Below are 17086 nucleotides of genomic sequence, written 5' to 3' on the forward strand. Positions count from 1 at the left end.
CAAGGTCTCATAAATCGCAAGGATCCGGTTCACTTTAGAGAATAAGTTTATTTAGAAAACAATTTACCTGCAAACATTTTTCAAATATATATCAAGAATGGAAGACTTAGACAAATCAATATCTATAAAATATTAATTTCACAGATTATTTCTTACCCACTTTTAAGAGAAGGCTTTTAATAGTCTCTCTTCTACTTGAGTCCCGAAAATGTTTATTCTATAACAATCCCTTCAAAAATACTTTAATAGAATTGGAATTTCGGACCATGATAAGCTGCACTGCATATCAAGTTGCTTTTATGTCCATGTCCATATTCTCCGCCTCGTCCTCGTTTTCGTACTCGTCCTTTATCGTGGCAGTCCGAGTAATTGACAATAATTAACTGTCAATTATTTTGCGATTTTTCGTCGACGTTGAGGGTGTACATGTTTAGGTGTGGGGGTCTATGCTACTGGCCATTAAACGGGCCGAGTCCTTGCACATCCTGAGTATTCTACATATTCAACGACAATGCCTTGTCATTTGCTTGGGCCTTTGTCTGTCTTGTGCCAGTTGCCAGTTGCGATTGCATTTTAATGGAAAAGCGCTCAATTGGCTGCAGTTTAGCAGCACTTTCAGCGTAAGAACCTGCCTCGTGTGCACTGTAAAATTATGCAAAATTGTCTATTGATTGCGTATTATGTTTAATGGAATTTTACGCAATTGTTTTACTGCCTTGCCGCCTTGTCAGGTATGTTGCCTGAAACTGATGGCTAATGGATATATGTATATGAATATCTACTCTTGCTAATGGAAATTTAATGGCAATTGCTTAGAGTTTCCTCTATCTGCTCCCATCAGGCAATAATATAGCTCATACGACCCACTGGATGTATATTGGATATCTGATTGTTTTCCCTTTATTTTCGACAGATACACGGCGCTAGGCCCGCAGTCAACCTGACCTGGTATAACACAACTTCTGTTATTAGTGGCGAGGAGAACGATTTAACTGAGATACGCACCAAGGCTGTAAGTTTCGTACTTATTCAGAAAATATATTTTAATTCATTTGATTCGCTTCGACAGTTTGAAAAGGAGGATGGCACTTATCACACCCAGTCTGAATTGATGTTCAATGCGACACGCTTTGAAAATGATCGCGTCTTTCGCTGTGAGGCTGAAAATATTGTTCTGCAAATCAATCGCGAGAAACCAATGGCGTCAGCTCTCACATTGGAAATAATGTGTAAGTATATGTTTCAGATTATTGCTATGCCAGAAAATACGATTCGGGTGTAAGAGAAAAGGATCTTCAGATATAAGGCTTACTGTTCAATGGTCAAATAATGGTTAACGAATCAACTGACTTAAGCACAGCTTAAATAGTTGAGAGAATATCTGTTCCCAGTCAAAAAAGAAGTAAATTTCTGTTGCCAGTCTGATACTTAAAAGCTGAAGCCAGGCCTTAAAAACTCGAAATTATTTTCAAAAATATTATTATTTCTTCTGCATACTCTGCTATTTCAAAAGAAATGTATGTATTTGGCTTTCTTTTAGCCAACTTTTATGCACATCTATATTTTTGTTGCCAATTTATCACGCTATTTTTTTATCTGCCCTTTACACACAGATCCGCCTGTCGTCAAGGTCAGTCCACCGGAAATGGTCACAAATACCAGCGAAATAGTGCTACTCAATTGTGAATACGTGGCAAATCCGGCCTCGCTCACGCAGGTCGTTTGGTAAGTGCTTAATCCAAAACAAAATAAAAATAAAACACAGAAAAATGACAGCAAAATTAAACTGAAAATTGGAAGAGAAAAAAAAAGAAACGGAAACAAGCCGAAGTCAAAAGCGAAAAGCAAACGAATTTAAATTGCTTTTGAATTCACCACACGAAATACGCGCACATGTGAAAGAGATGGCAACAGGGTGGGCGGGAGTATTACCAAAAAGAGATAGCAATTGGCCACAGGCAAAAACTGACGCGCTCTTTGTTGTGCTGCATTGGCGCCTGGCAAAGGTGTGTGCCAAAGCGGAGGGCACCGGTACGGACCGGAGCTGACAGGGTTGAGCCCCCAGGCTACACAGCACTTTGGGTGACTTTGAAAACAGGCAACAGTCACACTCACAGGTAACACGGGCGTTAGGCAGCTGCAACTACAACGGAGCAGAACTCAATTAAACTAAAATTTCTACTGTAAACAAAAATCTAATTAAAAACAAATACAAAAGTAAATAGGCAACAGGAGTTGAAATCTACGCAGCAACAACAACAAGAAGAGCAGCAAGTACGTAAATTGTGTGTGCATGCTATTAAGGCAACTGAACACACTGACGCACTGAAAGACAGATACACCCACACACACACACGCACACACACGCATACATACGCACAAATATGAGCGTGCATTGCATTGCGAGGTCTCCAATGCAGCGAGCATCCATTTATCTGCTGAAAATCAAAACAAACTCGCAGTTGCGTAATTCGCATGCGAATGCAAGCTAGTGAGGAGAATGTTACCAGAATTTGTTGTTGTTGTGGCTGTGTACAATTAATAGGCTGTTGCATGCTGCAACCCTGCTAAACTTGGAGAAGTTGTTGGGCGCAAACAATTTCACTTTAGCATTGTTTTATTCCAGTTGAAAATTTTCATCCACAAAAGCTAAAAGTAAGCAGGAAGAGCAAGAAAAATATATTATTTGATTCAAACCTGATGGACGAACTTTTATTTGTAATTTTAAACAAGCTTTTCTCTAACAAATTGAATTAATGCAAAAGAATTTGGCTTAACAGTGAAAATTTCCGGCTAAAGAAACCTGAACAAGGGTTTACTTTAATCAGTGTAAGGGATACACAGTAGTCAGAGATATTTATCAATCAATAAAAATAATATTAATTTAAATAGTAACAATAATATACATATAACATAATAACAATAACAACAATAAAACATAATAATAGATTGTATCGAAAACTCCAAGTAGCTTTCTACCTTACAACGGGCTGTGCACAACAACCTTTTCAGGTGTTTGCCATGCTGCTTTTCATTAGTTTGCACTATAGTGTTTTCTGGCAGTGTACCAGGCACTCTGCCATAGACAAACAACAGGCATGCAAATCCGTCAGCAGCTGCACCACGAATGCCCAAACATAAAATTGCACAATGAGAATAATGCACAATCTTTAGCTGGCATGGCAACCGACTCGCCAACGGGCAAATTAGATAGCGAGCAATGGAAACGTGGACGGGGTCCTTGACGTGGACGAGCCAATGATGAGCTTGTGAATGGTTGTGCCTAACAAACTTGGCCAAAATACTGCGGCCGTTTGATGTGCATGCAATGCGTATGCGCCATACGAATGCTGCAAATGCAAATTGCAGTTGCAATTCCATTCATTCACAGATTTCTCCCTCTTCGACTTTAATGCTGAGAACGTATTAATTTGCCTGATGGTGGCACGACCACGTGGCGTATGCGCGAAATTCACAGGATGGTCGGCTGCAAAATCTCTGCGTGGGAATGTGTGTGTGTGTGTGTGTGTTTCGTTTGGGGATATGGCAGACAATGGCGCATGGCTGAAATCAGAGTTAACTCAGGGCAGCAAAATTTTGAAAACGAGTAGTTTTTTTTAATTTCTAGCCAATTTTAAGAAGACTTTTAGAAACAAAGCGGTTGCTTAGAACTTTAGCATAGGGCTAATTAAATTATTTTAAATCTAAGTCCATTTTTGAAAGCTTAAAGTGAATTTAGATTAGACAGAGATATCAGCTGGGAACTTCGTAACGCCTTTGACAATTCCTCCACTTTCTTTTATAAAATTAGATCTAATGATAATGCGAAATATTTGATCTAACGCATATATTTAAACACTCTGCTAATCTGTAAAAAACCTCACCTACAACAAGGCAATGCTTTTGTTAAATAGTGCAGAAAACTGCATTGACGCTGCCTGGGGCATTAAATGTCAACGCCACACGATTTCCTAATTACACAACAACAACAACAGCTGCAGCTGCAGCAGCACGCGCACATGAGGAATGAAGATGGAGCAAACACTGCACAGACAACACAGACAGCCACATATAAGCACGCGCTGGTGTGTGTGTGTGTCAAGTGGCTGCATTTTACAAGCCTATTCCATGCTTGAAGTTTTCGCATTTCTCTTCTCACGCTCGCTTTTCATTTGGCTTCGTTTTTTTTTTGAGCTTTTTTGCTAATGCCAGCTGAGAAATTAAATGCACACACAAAAGTGACACAGAAAATTTATTTAGCAGGCATTTCATTTGAGTCTGACGCGCTGCCTCTCTCTTTCTCGCTCTCAAATTCTCTTCCTCTCTCTGTCTCTGTGTATAAATGTGTGTTTTCATGGTGAATTGTGTGCAGTGTGCAGTGTATGTGTGTGTGTGTGTGTGTGTGTGTGCATGTATGTGCAAGCGCAGCGTTTGCTCTGTGGCTAAAAAATGAAAAGCTCTGCATGAAATTTAGACAGCGCAAAATTTTCGTAGCATACCTTTCGGGGCCAACATTTTTAGCCACAATTGTTGGGGCCAGGTTGCATAACAGCTGCAAATTATATATTAATTGGATTTTAAAGGACCTTAAAGAAGTAGTTTCGAATAACGTTAAGTATACTTAGCACCATTTTGTATTAGGTATTTCTCATATATATCTTTAAGAATTTCTTCGCTTGACTTTTCTCATACAATCTTATTTACTCTTTTATTTAATTTAAAGATTGTTTATAGATATTTTCCAATTATTTATTTGCATAGAACAAGCAATTAAAACCTAACATATTACCTTTATTTATGACTTGCAATTCAGTTAAACTTTTACTTGAATTTATTTTCTTGCCTTGTTTCATTCAAATACTTTCTCACGTAATATAATTCAATTGATATCTACAATAATGATCTACATGAGATCAAATCGACATTGTTTTATGCACGCTGTGATTGTTTCTATGACGTTACCTTCCATCCAGTCAGCATGAAATATTTACATAAAATTAATCTTAATTTGTTGCGCCCGCTAACAATAGGCCAAGGTTGGGGCTCTGGGGCTGTTTACGAGCATTTGTCTGTTTCCCCCAAAGTCAACTCGTAGACTAACAATAGGAAAGCAACCCTTAAAAGCAGCCATAGAACGTTAGAACAAACAAGCCCCAAAGACAGCATGCACACACACACGCGCGTACCCCTCACACAGTTTCCCAGTCTTGCACATAATTTATAAATCACCACAAAAGTAATTGTAATTGTTGAATTATTTAAGCGACTGGCAATAAACCACAAAATTTGCTTCAGGCCAAGAAAATGCCAAAAAAAAAAGTTGACTTTACGGCTTGTTGACGACAAAGGCGAAGTTGCATGAGTGCCTGGAGCTGCTACGAACCAATTAAAAATGTCTGCCTCATGTTGCTAGGCACACACACAAACACACACTCACACCTCAGTATATTAATGAGTAGCAAGGGCCGTTGGCCGTATGTGAGTGAGGAGCACTTTACCAGCTGCTTTCAAGACATCAAAATAATTTCAATACCCTTTCCGTTTCCCATTAAAAGCATTTCCGGTTGGCTCGCACTGGACGCACATTTCCACGCGAGTCACGAGACTTGACAAATGGGATGGAGACACAAAAGGAGACAAACAAAACTTTGCCTAGCACACGCGAATTTCTTTTACATGTTTTTGTGGACCCAAAACAGGTCCTTCTTTTTTTAGGGCTGATAATTAAAATTAATTACGCTTGTCCGGTGCTGGTGATATGCAGGATTTATGCAGCAAAAGTTGTGCAACGTTAACTCATTAAATCGACGTGGCCGCAACACTGAAAATTACTTTGCACCAAAAGCGCAATGTGAGGAAAAGCTGGAAAATGTGTAGTCCAAACGATCAAAATTGCTTTTGTTCGCATGAAGGCAGCGGCTGTTGCTGTCGTTTCTCTGTTATTGTAAATCAATTAAAATTTATATTGAGCCGTGCCAGCAACATGCCTCGAGTCCGGAGCCAGCCTCTGGAATGCCACCAACCGGGCTGGATGTTGCAGTTGCATTTCGACCTGTGGCCAATATTATTTCCATTTATGCTGCCTACCGCTGCAGCGTATGCATTGTATTTTTTAATTTCTCCCAAACACGTGGATGCATCCATTTTGGTTTTTTACTGCCAACCTTTTATCGCCAGACAGAAGTGTGCGTAAAATTATTTTAATGCCGCTGGGAAATGCACCAAAAAAACGGGAAATAAAATAAAATAAAATAATAAATTGAGGCTGTCCGTAAATGAAGAATCTTGCTTGTGGCTAGCCTCTGCGACTGGTTGTGTGTGTGTGTGTGTGTGTGTGTGTGTTTACTGTCTGGCAGTAAAAGCAGTATTTGAATTGCTGACTTTTCCTCAAGTTATTTACAATTAACTTGAGAATGAAAAAGTAAACAATCTATTAGGACTTTCAATAATCAAACATAACATAGAAAGTAAATAATATGCACAGCTTTTATAAAGCTTTAAACTATATTAAAACTAATTTCAAATGTTAGTTCTAACTTTTGAGTATTTGATGTAATCTTTAATTTGCAATTTGTTTTTTTGCCAATTGTGCAGCTCTTGTAAATCTTTCTCTTGCCAATCGGTTCAAGATTCGTAAGTGGATTTTAGAACCAGTTTCACTCATGCTTCAACATGAGTAAGAACGAGACAGAGACTAACTCTCGGGGCAAGGGCCGAGAAAATGCCAAAGAGTTGAACAACAAATTTGTCAACCAAGCAACTGCAAAATGAACGACATTTGAGTACAGTTTGCATTAAAAGCTTATACAAAAGCTGCAAATCGTGCCAGCAGAGGGAAAACAGGAACAAGGACAGTAAATAAGTAAAGCAAGGCACAAAGGACATTTGACTTAATTTTCTAGTACTTCGTTGTTATTGTTTTTGGCCTGTGGCTGAGCCTAAAAAGTAGTCGAGATTCATTGACAAAACTGCCTACCAGTCTCTCTCACTATCTCTCTCTCTCTTTCTCTTGTTCTTTCTCTTTCTCTCTCTCAGTGTTATTTCTGTTCAAGTGGTTATGAAAACAAAAACACTACAAAACGTGCCTATAAATTTTAAATAGCCAACAAGAGAAAATACGCCCCTCTCTCTCTCTCTCTCTCTTTGTCTCTTTCTCTCTCACACACACACAGCTGCCTCATATGATTGTGCGTGAGCGTGATGCATCATAAATAGATGCATGCGTGTGCGTGTATGTGTTCTAACTTAGGCAGACTCTGACCTAACTAGCTAGGCAAACGACCGCAAATTATGCCACGCAACGTTTGTCTGGCAAATATCCCAAGTAATTTACCGTCTCCTGTTTGCTTATTGCAGGTATCGCAACGGCGATATTGTTAACGTCAACGATACGGATCGCTACCAGGGCGGCAACTCGGAGAACGTGGCGCTGGTCATTAAATCCACCGATAAAGAAGATATTGGCAACTACACCTGTGAGCTATCGAATTCCGTTGGCAAGGGCATCTCCGAGCAGCAAATTGATCTCGATGTGCAGTGTAAGTTGGAAAAATCAAATATCAATATAACTGACTCTTAAGTTCGCCATTAGAGGTCCAATTCATTCTCAAATATAATTCCAAGCTGCTTTTTAATCTTCTTATTATTCTGTCAACTGCAGACGTGCCGCTGGTCGAGGTGCAGATGATACCCGAGGGACCCGTCAAGGAGAGCGATGAGTCAAATGTAACCCTGTTCTGTAATATTTTGGACGCCAATCCATCGGTGCTAACCAAAGTGCGTTGGTATGCCAATTCCACATTGCTGAAGGAGCTGCCCGATTGCGAGGAAACAAGAGTAAGTTGTCCTTTTCTCCCTCTCTCTTTTTGTTTCAAACTGACCAACTTCTGTTTCGCGCAGGAGGATTTATGTCACATTGATCCCAGCAAGCTGCTGCTCGAGAGCATTGGTCGCGGCTTCTTCTATAATTATTCCTGTGAGGGCTACAATGCTGCTGGCTGGGGACCACGCAGCGAGGACAAGGAGCTAATGGTATGCATAACAACAAACACAGTCACGACTAGCCACATTCATTCTCAGCTAAAATTAATGCTGTTTTTTCTCTCTATCTGTCCGCCTGACAGGTGCACTATGAGCCTGGACCAGCCACGCTGACGCACTTTCCACCGATTGCTATTAAGAAGAAGAGCGTCATCTTTTATTGCTCTGTGGATGATCCGGGCTACCCCGAATCGAATAGGTTTGTAGCATCACAAGCCAGCAAGAACAACATTCACAACACATCCACACCACAAATTGCATATCATACCGTGCAAGCCCTGCTGCCGCATGAAGCAGATTCAGCTTTCGAGGCGCTGCTGTTGCAAAGCCAACAGGAACAAAGGCAACAACTAGAGCGGCAGCGGCATCAGCAGCAGCTGCCACAGCAACAGCAAATGCGACCACAACATAATTTGATTAATCCCACACACATATCATCAACATTATCAACATTGTCCAGCATGAGTGCAACGCATTCAGCAGCTCATGAAATTAAAGAAACGCATGCTCTAATCGATTTACATTTGAATCATTCCCTTTGTACATTGCTCACGCTCACCACCTACATGCCACAATCACAAATCTTAACCCTGTACAATGGGGGCCATCCATTCGACTATTCATCCGAATCCACCACCGCATCCTATGCACTCTACCGCAAAATGGGCAAATTCATGTATGTGGCTCAAACGCTCTCGCAACCCAACAGATACCGTTGGCTGCGTGGCGGCCGCGGCCCGCTGCAGGACATTGTCACCAAGGAATGGACCGTCGAGCCCGTCGGCCTCGATAGCCGCACCAACTACTCCTGCTATGCGTACAATGAGGGCGGCAAGGGCGTAATGGCCACAGTCAATTTGGAAGTACATGCACCGCCATTTTTCATCAAGAATATGCAACCCTACACGGGCGTGCTGCACTCCGTCTCCAACTTCAATCTGACCTGCCGCATCGAGTGTGTGCCCCGCTGTGAGATCGCCTGGCTAAAGGATGGCACGCCAATTGACAAGAATGATACCCGTTACTTTGTCAAAGAGAAGTATATGGACGCATCCCCGGCCACTGGCGATTTCGAGAGCATGCTCTCAGTTCTGGTAAGTACATCCATTGCAGTGTAATCGAGTTAACGGAAAGGAAACTTAAACCAACTCTACAACAGTTGATTTAAGGTATTTGGAATATAAAAGAAAATGAGTAAATAAACAATTTGACGGCTGGGGTTGACTCTGTATATACTTCTGTTTATAAATTGTTTTAAATAGTGATATAAATGAATCATATATTAATTCCAAATAAGAATATATTTCAAAATGGGCAGCAAAAAACTCCTGATATATAAAATTTTTAAAGGCCATAAATTCCTTACGAAAAAATTATAACGTTAATATTGTGTTAAACGAGAGAGTATAACTTTACCTTCTGCCTTCTGCATTCAATCTCACAGCGACAATATACCCCATTTTACCAAAGGGTGCAGGGTATGAAATTCCTTTCAATAACATAACGAGTTGCAAATTAGGGAATCTTCACAAGAACTAAGCCCACAATACAAACGCCAACACGTCAGAGAATTCATAATAAAACTGAGTAAAATAAATGCATGAACATATTAAGTACACTTTAGCCGGTCACCCCTGAAATAAATAAACCACATCCCTTTCCACTTCAGCTTGCAGCGCATTTAACAAATCGTTCCAATTATAATATGACAGAAATTCAACGAAATTCTCAATTCAATATTTTTATTCCATATCAATTACGCGTAAAATCCACTCGTGTCATATGAACAACTCAATACATAAATAGCTGTCTATTCAATGCTCAATAATTTGGACTGCCATGGCAAACAAAATGCCAATTAATTTGAATTGTTTATCTGTTTGTAAAAAAAAGAAGATAAAAAACAAAAAAAAAGGCCGCACGGCAGCTGCGACTCGCGCAGCTATAGCCACAGACTCAGACGCGGTATCAAAATTCATCCCCAATTCACGTAAATGACATATTTTCATGTTTTTATTTTTCTTTTATTTTCTGCAAACCGATTACCAGCACTTCAACATGTCAAATTTTCCGAATAAAAAGTTCGACATCGAATCGGATAACGCCAAATACATGTGCATATCGACGGCAAACGCGGTGGGACCGACAGTAAACAGCACCACCTACTTGAGCATTGAATGTGAGTATTGCCCACCAGCTCATGACAGTCACATAAAACTGACTGTGACATCTCCTCTGTCACTCCTCTTTGTAGACGCACCGAATAACATCAGCGTCTCGGAGAATATTGTCTACGTGCAGGAGCATCATATACCAGGACGCGTCATATGCAAATCGCAAGCTAATCCAGGTAAATGAATTTCCATTTGTGCGTCAGGATATGTGGATGCAAAATGCAACTATTTTCCCATTTTATAGAACCTTCATATGAGTGGCTATATCCCAACCAGACTGTAACCATGGGCAATACGCTGATTATCAATGATCCCATTAAGCGCAATGATACGGGCATCTATAGATGCAGAGCCCGCAATAAGCATGGAGATCGTATTGCCGAAACTCTCATCGATGTTCAGTGTAAGTTTTCGTTTTAGCCAGGGGAATTGAATTGCAGCTGTGTTTCCATTTGTTATGACTAATTCCTCACTTCTACTACGTATTTCTTTTTTTTCGGATATAGTTACGCCGCGCTGTGAAATCGAAAGGCGAGAAATCGATGATCAGGATACACTAATTTGCACAGCATACGGAAATCCTCAAGAGGTGAGTGTCAATGATAAATAAAGGCAAACGCAACTGTAAACAAGTGTGTAAAATATACAAATATAAAAGACGTAGTTTAGATACTCTATATGTCGAATGATTTGCTTAGATATTTGACCAAAAATGTGCTCTACTTATTGTATTCAAAGTCCGTCTGCCTTTTAAAAAGAATCTGCTCAAACACTCCCAATAATTTATTTTGACAAGTGGGTCAAAAAAAAATCGTGAACAGCTTAAAAGCGCATTGCAAAAAGTAAACAACAAGTAAATCTTGAAAAATTCAACTATGAATATGTGTATAATATTCTATGTATAAAATACGAGTACAGTATTTCGAAACTAGTGTGATGGACATAGATGAACATTAATTTGAATCGAAGAAAGCCCTGCACTTGACCAATATTGTACTTTTAATATTGCGAATTAATTGTGTGTATGTAACATAATAAAATATGATTGTGTTAAAATGACATTGCAAAAGTAAACAACAAATAAATGCCTACAACGAATAGTTACATGCATCTATACCTTATAGCACACGTAAAACATGATAAACTTATTGTGATGGACATTTTCATATATGAATGTCAAACAGTCTAATACTTCGTAATACCCTCACCTAGAGCACACTCAAAACAAAGGCAAGCTTCTGCGTGACGCTCAACCCAAACTACCACAAAAAAAAAGAAAAAAAAGAATTCCGATTCCCATCGCAGGCCATCGAAATGGTAATAACGATAGCATTTCAATTGTGGTGCATGCTGATGGGTGGTTACAGCAACGGATAGAGCTTTGGTTGTTTTTTTTTTTTTTGTGTTCGTTCAGTTCTCTTTCCATGCAGGTAGCTGCAAGTATTTTCAATTTTATGAGTTTACCTTTTGGACGGAACCCGGATCTCCTGCTGGCTACAACAGTTGCAGCACCAACTGCCAACTCGACTCTCAACTTCAGTTTGGAGTTCGCACTTTTTGCCATGCCGCATAAATCAGTGCAACATTTTCTTTTTTTTGCATTTTTTCTTTTTTTTTTTAAAATTGCATTTGCTTTGCCGTTACTTGAGTTAAAGCGTGCTGGCGATTAAGGCAGGAGGGAGGACAAGAGTAACCTGCAGGTTGGCCCAAAGATTTATTGCCACGCAGCAACCGCAGCGAAACGAGTCTTGCCTCTGTGTATGCATGTGTGTATGTGTTTGCGGAGCAAAGTCGGTGGCTCGTAATTATTTGATTGGAAATTATTCAACGGGCGTAAAGCTAAAATTTAATAACGCTGCATGCAATCAGATGAGAAATTGATGCGAATCGATGTTGGGTGTGCCAGAACTAAGGTAATAAGAGCAATGAGATACATGAGCTTAAAGTTATTCAACTGGCCAAAGAAAACTGCCAGTTTTCCGTCTAGAATATAAATTTCGTTCAAAAAGTGCATTCGAGAAATATCCAGTAGCCTTTTTATGGCTGAGGTAATCATTGAGTAATGTGAAAGAGTACTTGTTTTATATTTAAAGGCATGAAGGCAAACTGTTCTTTTGTTCTATCTCTGCCTGGTTTTCAAATGGCAAACAAATCACATTCGAGTAAGCCATGTGACAGGTTTCAAATGCAGTTAAGTCAGATCGGCCATGTCGTTCAGCTCAATGCCCATTAACCAAGACTGAAAATCTGCCCCAAGAACGCTGGCCCTCAAAAATGCCAAAACCAAATACAGAACACAGCCTCGGAATGCAAAGAAATATTGCAATGCAAGAGAAAATTGTTAGGACAAACAAAAGAGAAAACCTGAATTACCAAAGTGCAAAGTGAAATTCCGCAAAACAGCCGAAAAGGTGCAGACATCAAAAAACATGGACTTGCATAGGTCCATTTGTACTCGATTCCTGTGTGCTCAACTCTTTCTAAATCTCAATTATGCTTTCCCTCTATCTCTCTTCCTCTCGCTATCTCTGTATATTGCAGGCTGATTTTTCATGGTCAATTAAAGCTGAGAATGAAACAGTCGAAACGCTGGGCGCTGGCGACAAGAAGACCTTTGCGGACAAAAGCTTTTACATACTGCAGGAGGATTATGCCATCGCCAGGACCTATAGATGTGTGGCCAACAATTCCGTTGGGCCCGGCGCATTCTGTGAGATTGAAGTTGCTGGTGAGTAATATTCCAAAAAAGCACGAAAACAAAATTTAACAAAAAAATCAACAAGTAAAAAGCAGAACATTACGGAATGGGACGAAGCATCGGAAGCTGATTACTGTCAATATTTGCTTCATCTGTTTCCGTTTTCCGGTGCTTCCTTTTTTTATGCTCTGCATAAAATGTTGGCTAGCTGCTTCCGCTTTAAACTAAAATGGCGGCCACGTCTCCGCTGGCTGCGGCAATTAGGGCATTGTTTGGCGCCCAGCAATTCGCATTGCCACCATCATCCCCTGCCGTTTCCCTTTGCTTACCTGTTATTCTTAAATGCGCCACGTTTTATTACAACCCAACGGAAATTGATTTCTGCGCTTTTTCCTTGCGTCCTTTACAAAGAAATCAGTCGAATTTTCTTTTATATTTATTTTATTTTTTATGCGCTCTGATTTTCTTCAGCTGCTTAAGTCGTGAATTTCACTTGGTTTTTCCGCGATTCTAATGTCTGTCAAATGCACACAACTCCCCACGCCCCATGCTCGTTGCCCAGCTTCCAGCTAATCTGCCAGCTTCACTGTGTCCACTTGCTATGCCACTTTCTGTACCATTTCATTGATTGAATTGAAATTGAAATTGAAATTTGACAGCTGATGACGTCAACATTTTTTTTTATGGTCCACTTTATATTTTAGAGCTGAGCGACGTCTTCTAAAATTGGCAATGGCTTTGATTTATGTACTCTTATGTAATTTGCAGCCCACAAGTTATTATCGAAACCCTTCCAGCTATTATCCCAAACTCTTTCTTTGGTCATAAATATTGTTTATTATTTAGACAAAAAAAAATATAAAAAAAAGTGTAAAGTTTTTGGTTTTCTATTTTATATTAACAGCTGGTTCAGCACTTTATATTTGGTGGCAAGGTAAATGCCGTAAAATTTCTCACTTCTTATGAGTTTACATCCCACTTCCTTTTTATTTACCTCATTTGTTGAGTTCTTTCAATTATTCCCATTAATGTTAGCTGATGTGAAAAGAATTGAAAATATTTGCTTAATTCCAATTTAGTATTGAGCAGCAGCAAATTGATTGGGTCAATCCTGTGAATTAACATACATATATGCTATTCTCTGTCTTTTCCATTTGCTTTTAAATATAATGCTAATCCCATTTTATGCCTCACTAACGAATTTGAAACGCTTCTAATTAATTAGTGCGACCAAAAAGTAAGTAACTGCATGTCTAAATACTAAAAACATTAATGTAAATGCAATCAATTAATTATATTACTTAGGAACAAAGATCTGTTGAGAATTTTTAAATGCTTGTATTCTTAAGAAATTTGTAGAAAAATTGTTAAGAAGGGTTTCTCAATAATTCATGATGTATTTACATATATATTAGAGCCGACTTAAATTGATAATTATATAGTAATTTTTAGGTGAAGTAACTCAAGATTTTTGAATATTTATTTGCCATTTTGTAAAAATATCAAACAGTAGAAATTCGCATTGGTAATTATGCAATGGCCGGCTACAACAATCTTAAAGCTATAAACAATGCTGCAGTTGGCATACATATACACAAAAGCCGCCGCTGTGCCACATTCCAACGTTAATCCACATAACCAAACATATAAACACACACACACACGCACACACACACACACACACGCGCACACGCAGCGAACTAAAACTAAAAGCCGCCATTTTTCATTTGTCGCTCTCTCGCTTGTTTAATTGCATAAGATAGGAAACGGATAGAAGGGGAGGCTTAGGGCCTGGCTGCTGACTACTAAATGTTGTTGACACGCGAATCCGCACACGATGCCAAAATGAATAGCTCATAACATATGTGAATACACTCAGAAAACAAATACACACGCCAACAGAGATAAACGTTGCCACGAAACAAAGGCGTCTGCCACACACTACACACACACTACACACGCACACACACACACACACATAGAGTGCGCACTGCTGGCAAAGACAATTCATTTGTTTGGATGATAAACAGCTGAATTATAGCAAATATGGAAAACAATGAGAGACGAGCCGGCTGAAGGATGCCGCTCCAGCTGCCTAGCACAATTTCATAAGACAATGCCACATTGCGTGGGCATGACGGGGACATTGGCCGGGCGCGGGCCCGGGTGGTACGGGTGCGGGGTGCATTCTAAGTAAAACATGAAATGCATTTGTATGTGCGGAACTGTTGCCGCTGTCGTTGCCGCTTCCCGCTGCTGCATGGTTAATGCCGTCGGTCCCTGGCATAGCAAAACCATGTGACAAGTTGATAAATTAAAGTTAGCTGACAAGCAACTGCAGCAGCAGCAACAGCAGCAGCAGCTAAGTCAGACAGTCAGTCAGTCAGTCAAGTGGCTAAGTAGGCAGACATCGGGCTTAGCTCAACTGTCAGTTGTAAAGAATTGCATGTATTGTTAAGTTCTGCCTATGCTTTAAGTTTGCAACGAGTTCGCGCTCAAAAGTATGCTATATTTTAATGCTCATCTCTGTCGCCCTCTCTTTCTCTACCACGCCCACTTCCGTTTTTCTTTCTGCAGAACAACTGGCCTGGTGGCAGCGCTGGGACAAAACGACGCTCATTATACTGGTTGCCGCCATATTGGCCTTATTGCTGGCCGTCATTATTATTTGCTGCATAATTATATGCATATGCCGTCGCCGTCGGCGTCAGGATAAATGTGAGTACAATAATAACAAGAATTAACGCAAAATGACTGCGAACAGTCTGTTTTGTCATGTTATGGAAATTTTCCCCAAGCATAGTGTTAGGCCCTTTGAACAAACCGAAAATAAACAACCAAAGCCTACAATATGAGTTGAAATTATATTTGAACTATTTATGCCACAAACTTGAATTGAACATTCTTCTGGCATCTTTTAAGAAGTTATTTTTAAGGATTATTTCAGTTGAATTTTGCCTGTAAAGCAGCATGTCCAGACCTTTGCATGGTTATAATTATTTAAGAATATAAGAAAACATCTGCTTAAGTGCATGAAAAATCCAATTATTCAACAGAACAGGTTACAGGACACTTCCCATAGCTTTATGCCCATTTCACAGAAATATATAACCTGTTCACCTTATAAGTGTGCCATTTAAATAACATAGCTTTTCTCTGTTGAATGCATATCAAATCCGATTATCCCTGCTGCCTCATTGCATGGGCCAAGAACTCTATTTATTTAATTTGTTTTTTGGTTTGTTGTTTTGCCTTGATTTTAATTACTGGCTTAAAGCTTTTGTGCTGCGCTTTGCTGTGAAAATTTTGCATATTTGCATTTAATAAATCCGTACAGGGTGATGCAATTGTTGCTTAAACAACCAGATTTATGCTCCTGAACCGTTTCATAATAAATTTCACAAGAAACCAACGAAAATTTGATGGCTTCACAAATTATAATAAACTATCAAATACACCCTGTATGGAATATACACCTTTATACATTTAATTTGATAGATTTATATTATGTTTATACAAAATTATAATTATGTATTTTTTTCATGTTTTCGTTTTTCAATCATAAACGCTTTATATACCCATGTTTATATTATTGAATTTGTGGGAATGGTAATTTTGTTCGATTCAATGTTTAATACTTAAACAACAACAAAAACAAACTCCACATCCAAAACAACAACCACATCAATGGCATAAAAAAATACATTAATTACAAACCCACAACAATAACAAAAACTATCTACAACTAATTAACAACCACAACGAACCCAACAAACTACAACAAAAATAAATGGCTGTTATTTGTTTTATTCATTTTCATTTTTTTGTTGTTTTCGTATTGTCTGCAACAATTTTAATTAATTTACAAACTATTTTTACAAACTATCGCTTACAATCTATCTATCTGACTCATACACTTGTGTATATTACATATTGTTGTCTCAATGCTGCTTCACTTAATAATTGCTCGCTGTAACAACCACAACAACAACAAACAACAACAACAACAACAAACAACAACAACAATAACAACCACAATACATTAAACGATGCTTTCAATGCTTTGCCAAAAAAAAAAAAACGCGCCAAACTCTTCATATTGTGCTACAATATCAACAACAACTACAAACAACATACACACACACGCACACACACTTGCATTATAACAACAACA

General features: G+C 39.1%; 1 protein-coding gene across 1 annotated transcript in view; it reads left to right on the plus strand.

Annotated features, from left to right (window-relative positions):
* LOC115771379 overlaps positions 1–17086 on the plus strand; it is an 86470-nt gene that overhangs the window by 56968 nt on the left and 12416 nt on the right. Inside the window, exons 8-21 of the mRNA XM_030717064.1 lie at positions 914–1012; positions 1070–1229; positions 1614–1725; positions 7357–7538; positions 7661–7836; positions 7900–8031; positions 8124–8239; positions 8750–9134; positions 10090–10219; positions 10295–10390; positions 10459–10617; positions 10721–10803; positions 12756–12942; positions 15490–15630. Coding sequence (XP_030572924.1) covers positions 914–1012; positions 1070–1229; positions 1614–1725; positions 7357–7538; positions 7661–7836; positions 7900–8031; positions 8124–8239; positions 8750–9134; positions 10090–10219; positions 10295–10390; positions 10459–10617; positions 10721–10803; positions 12756–12942; positions 15490–15630 — 2158 coding nt within the window. The remainder of the gene's footprint in view (positions 1–913; positions 1013–1069; positions 1230–1613; positions 1726–7356; positions 7539–7660; positions 7837–7899; positions 8032–8123; positions 8240–8749; positions 9135–10089; positions 10220–10294; positions 10391–10458; positions 10618–10720; positions 10804–12755; positions 12943–15489; positions 15631–17086) is intronic.

This window comes from Drosophila novamexicana, unplaced genomic scaffold (assembly GCF_003285875.2).
Source record: "Drosophila novamexicana strain 15010-1031.04,08,12 unplaced genomic scaffold, DnovRS2.1 tig00000072-arrow-arrow-pilon, whole genome shotgun sequence".
Classification (NCBI taxonomy): domain Eukaryota; kingdom Metazoa; phylum Arthropoda; class Insecta; order Diptera; family Drosophilidae; genus Drosophila; species Drosophila novamexicana.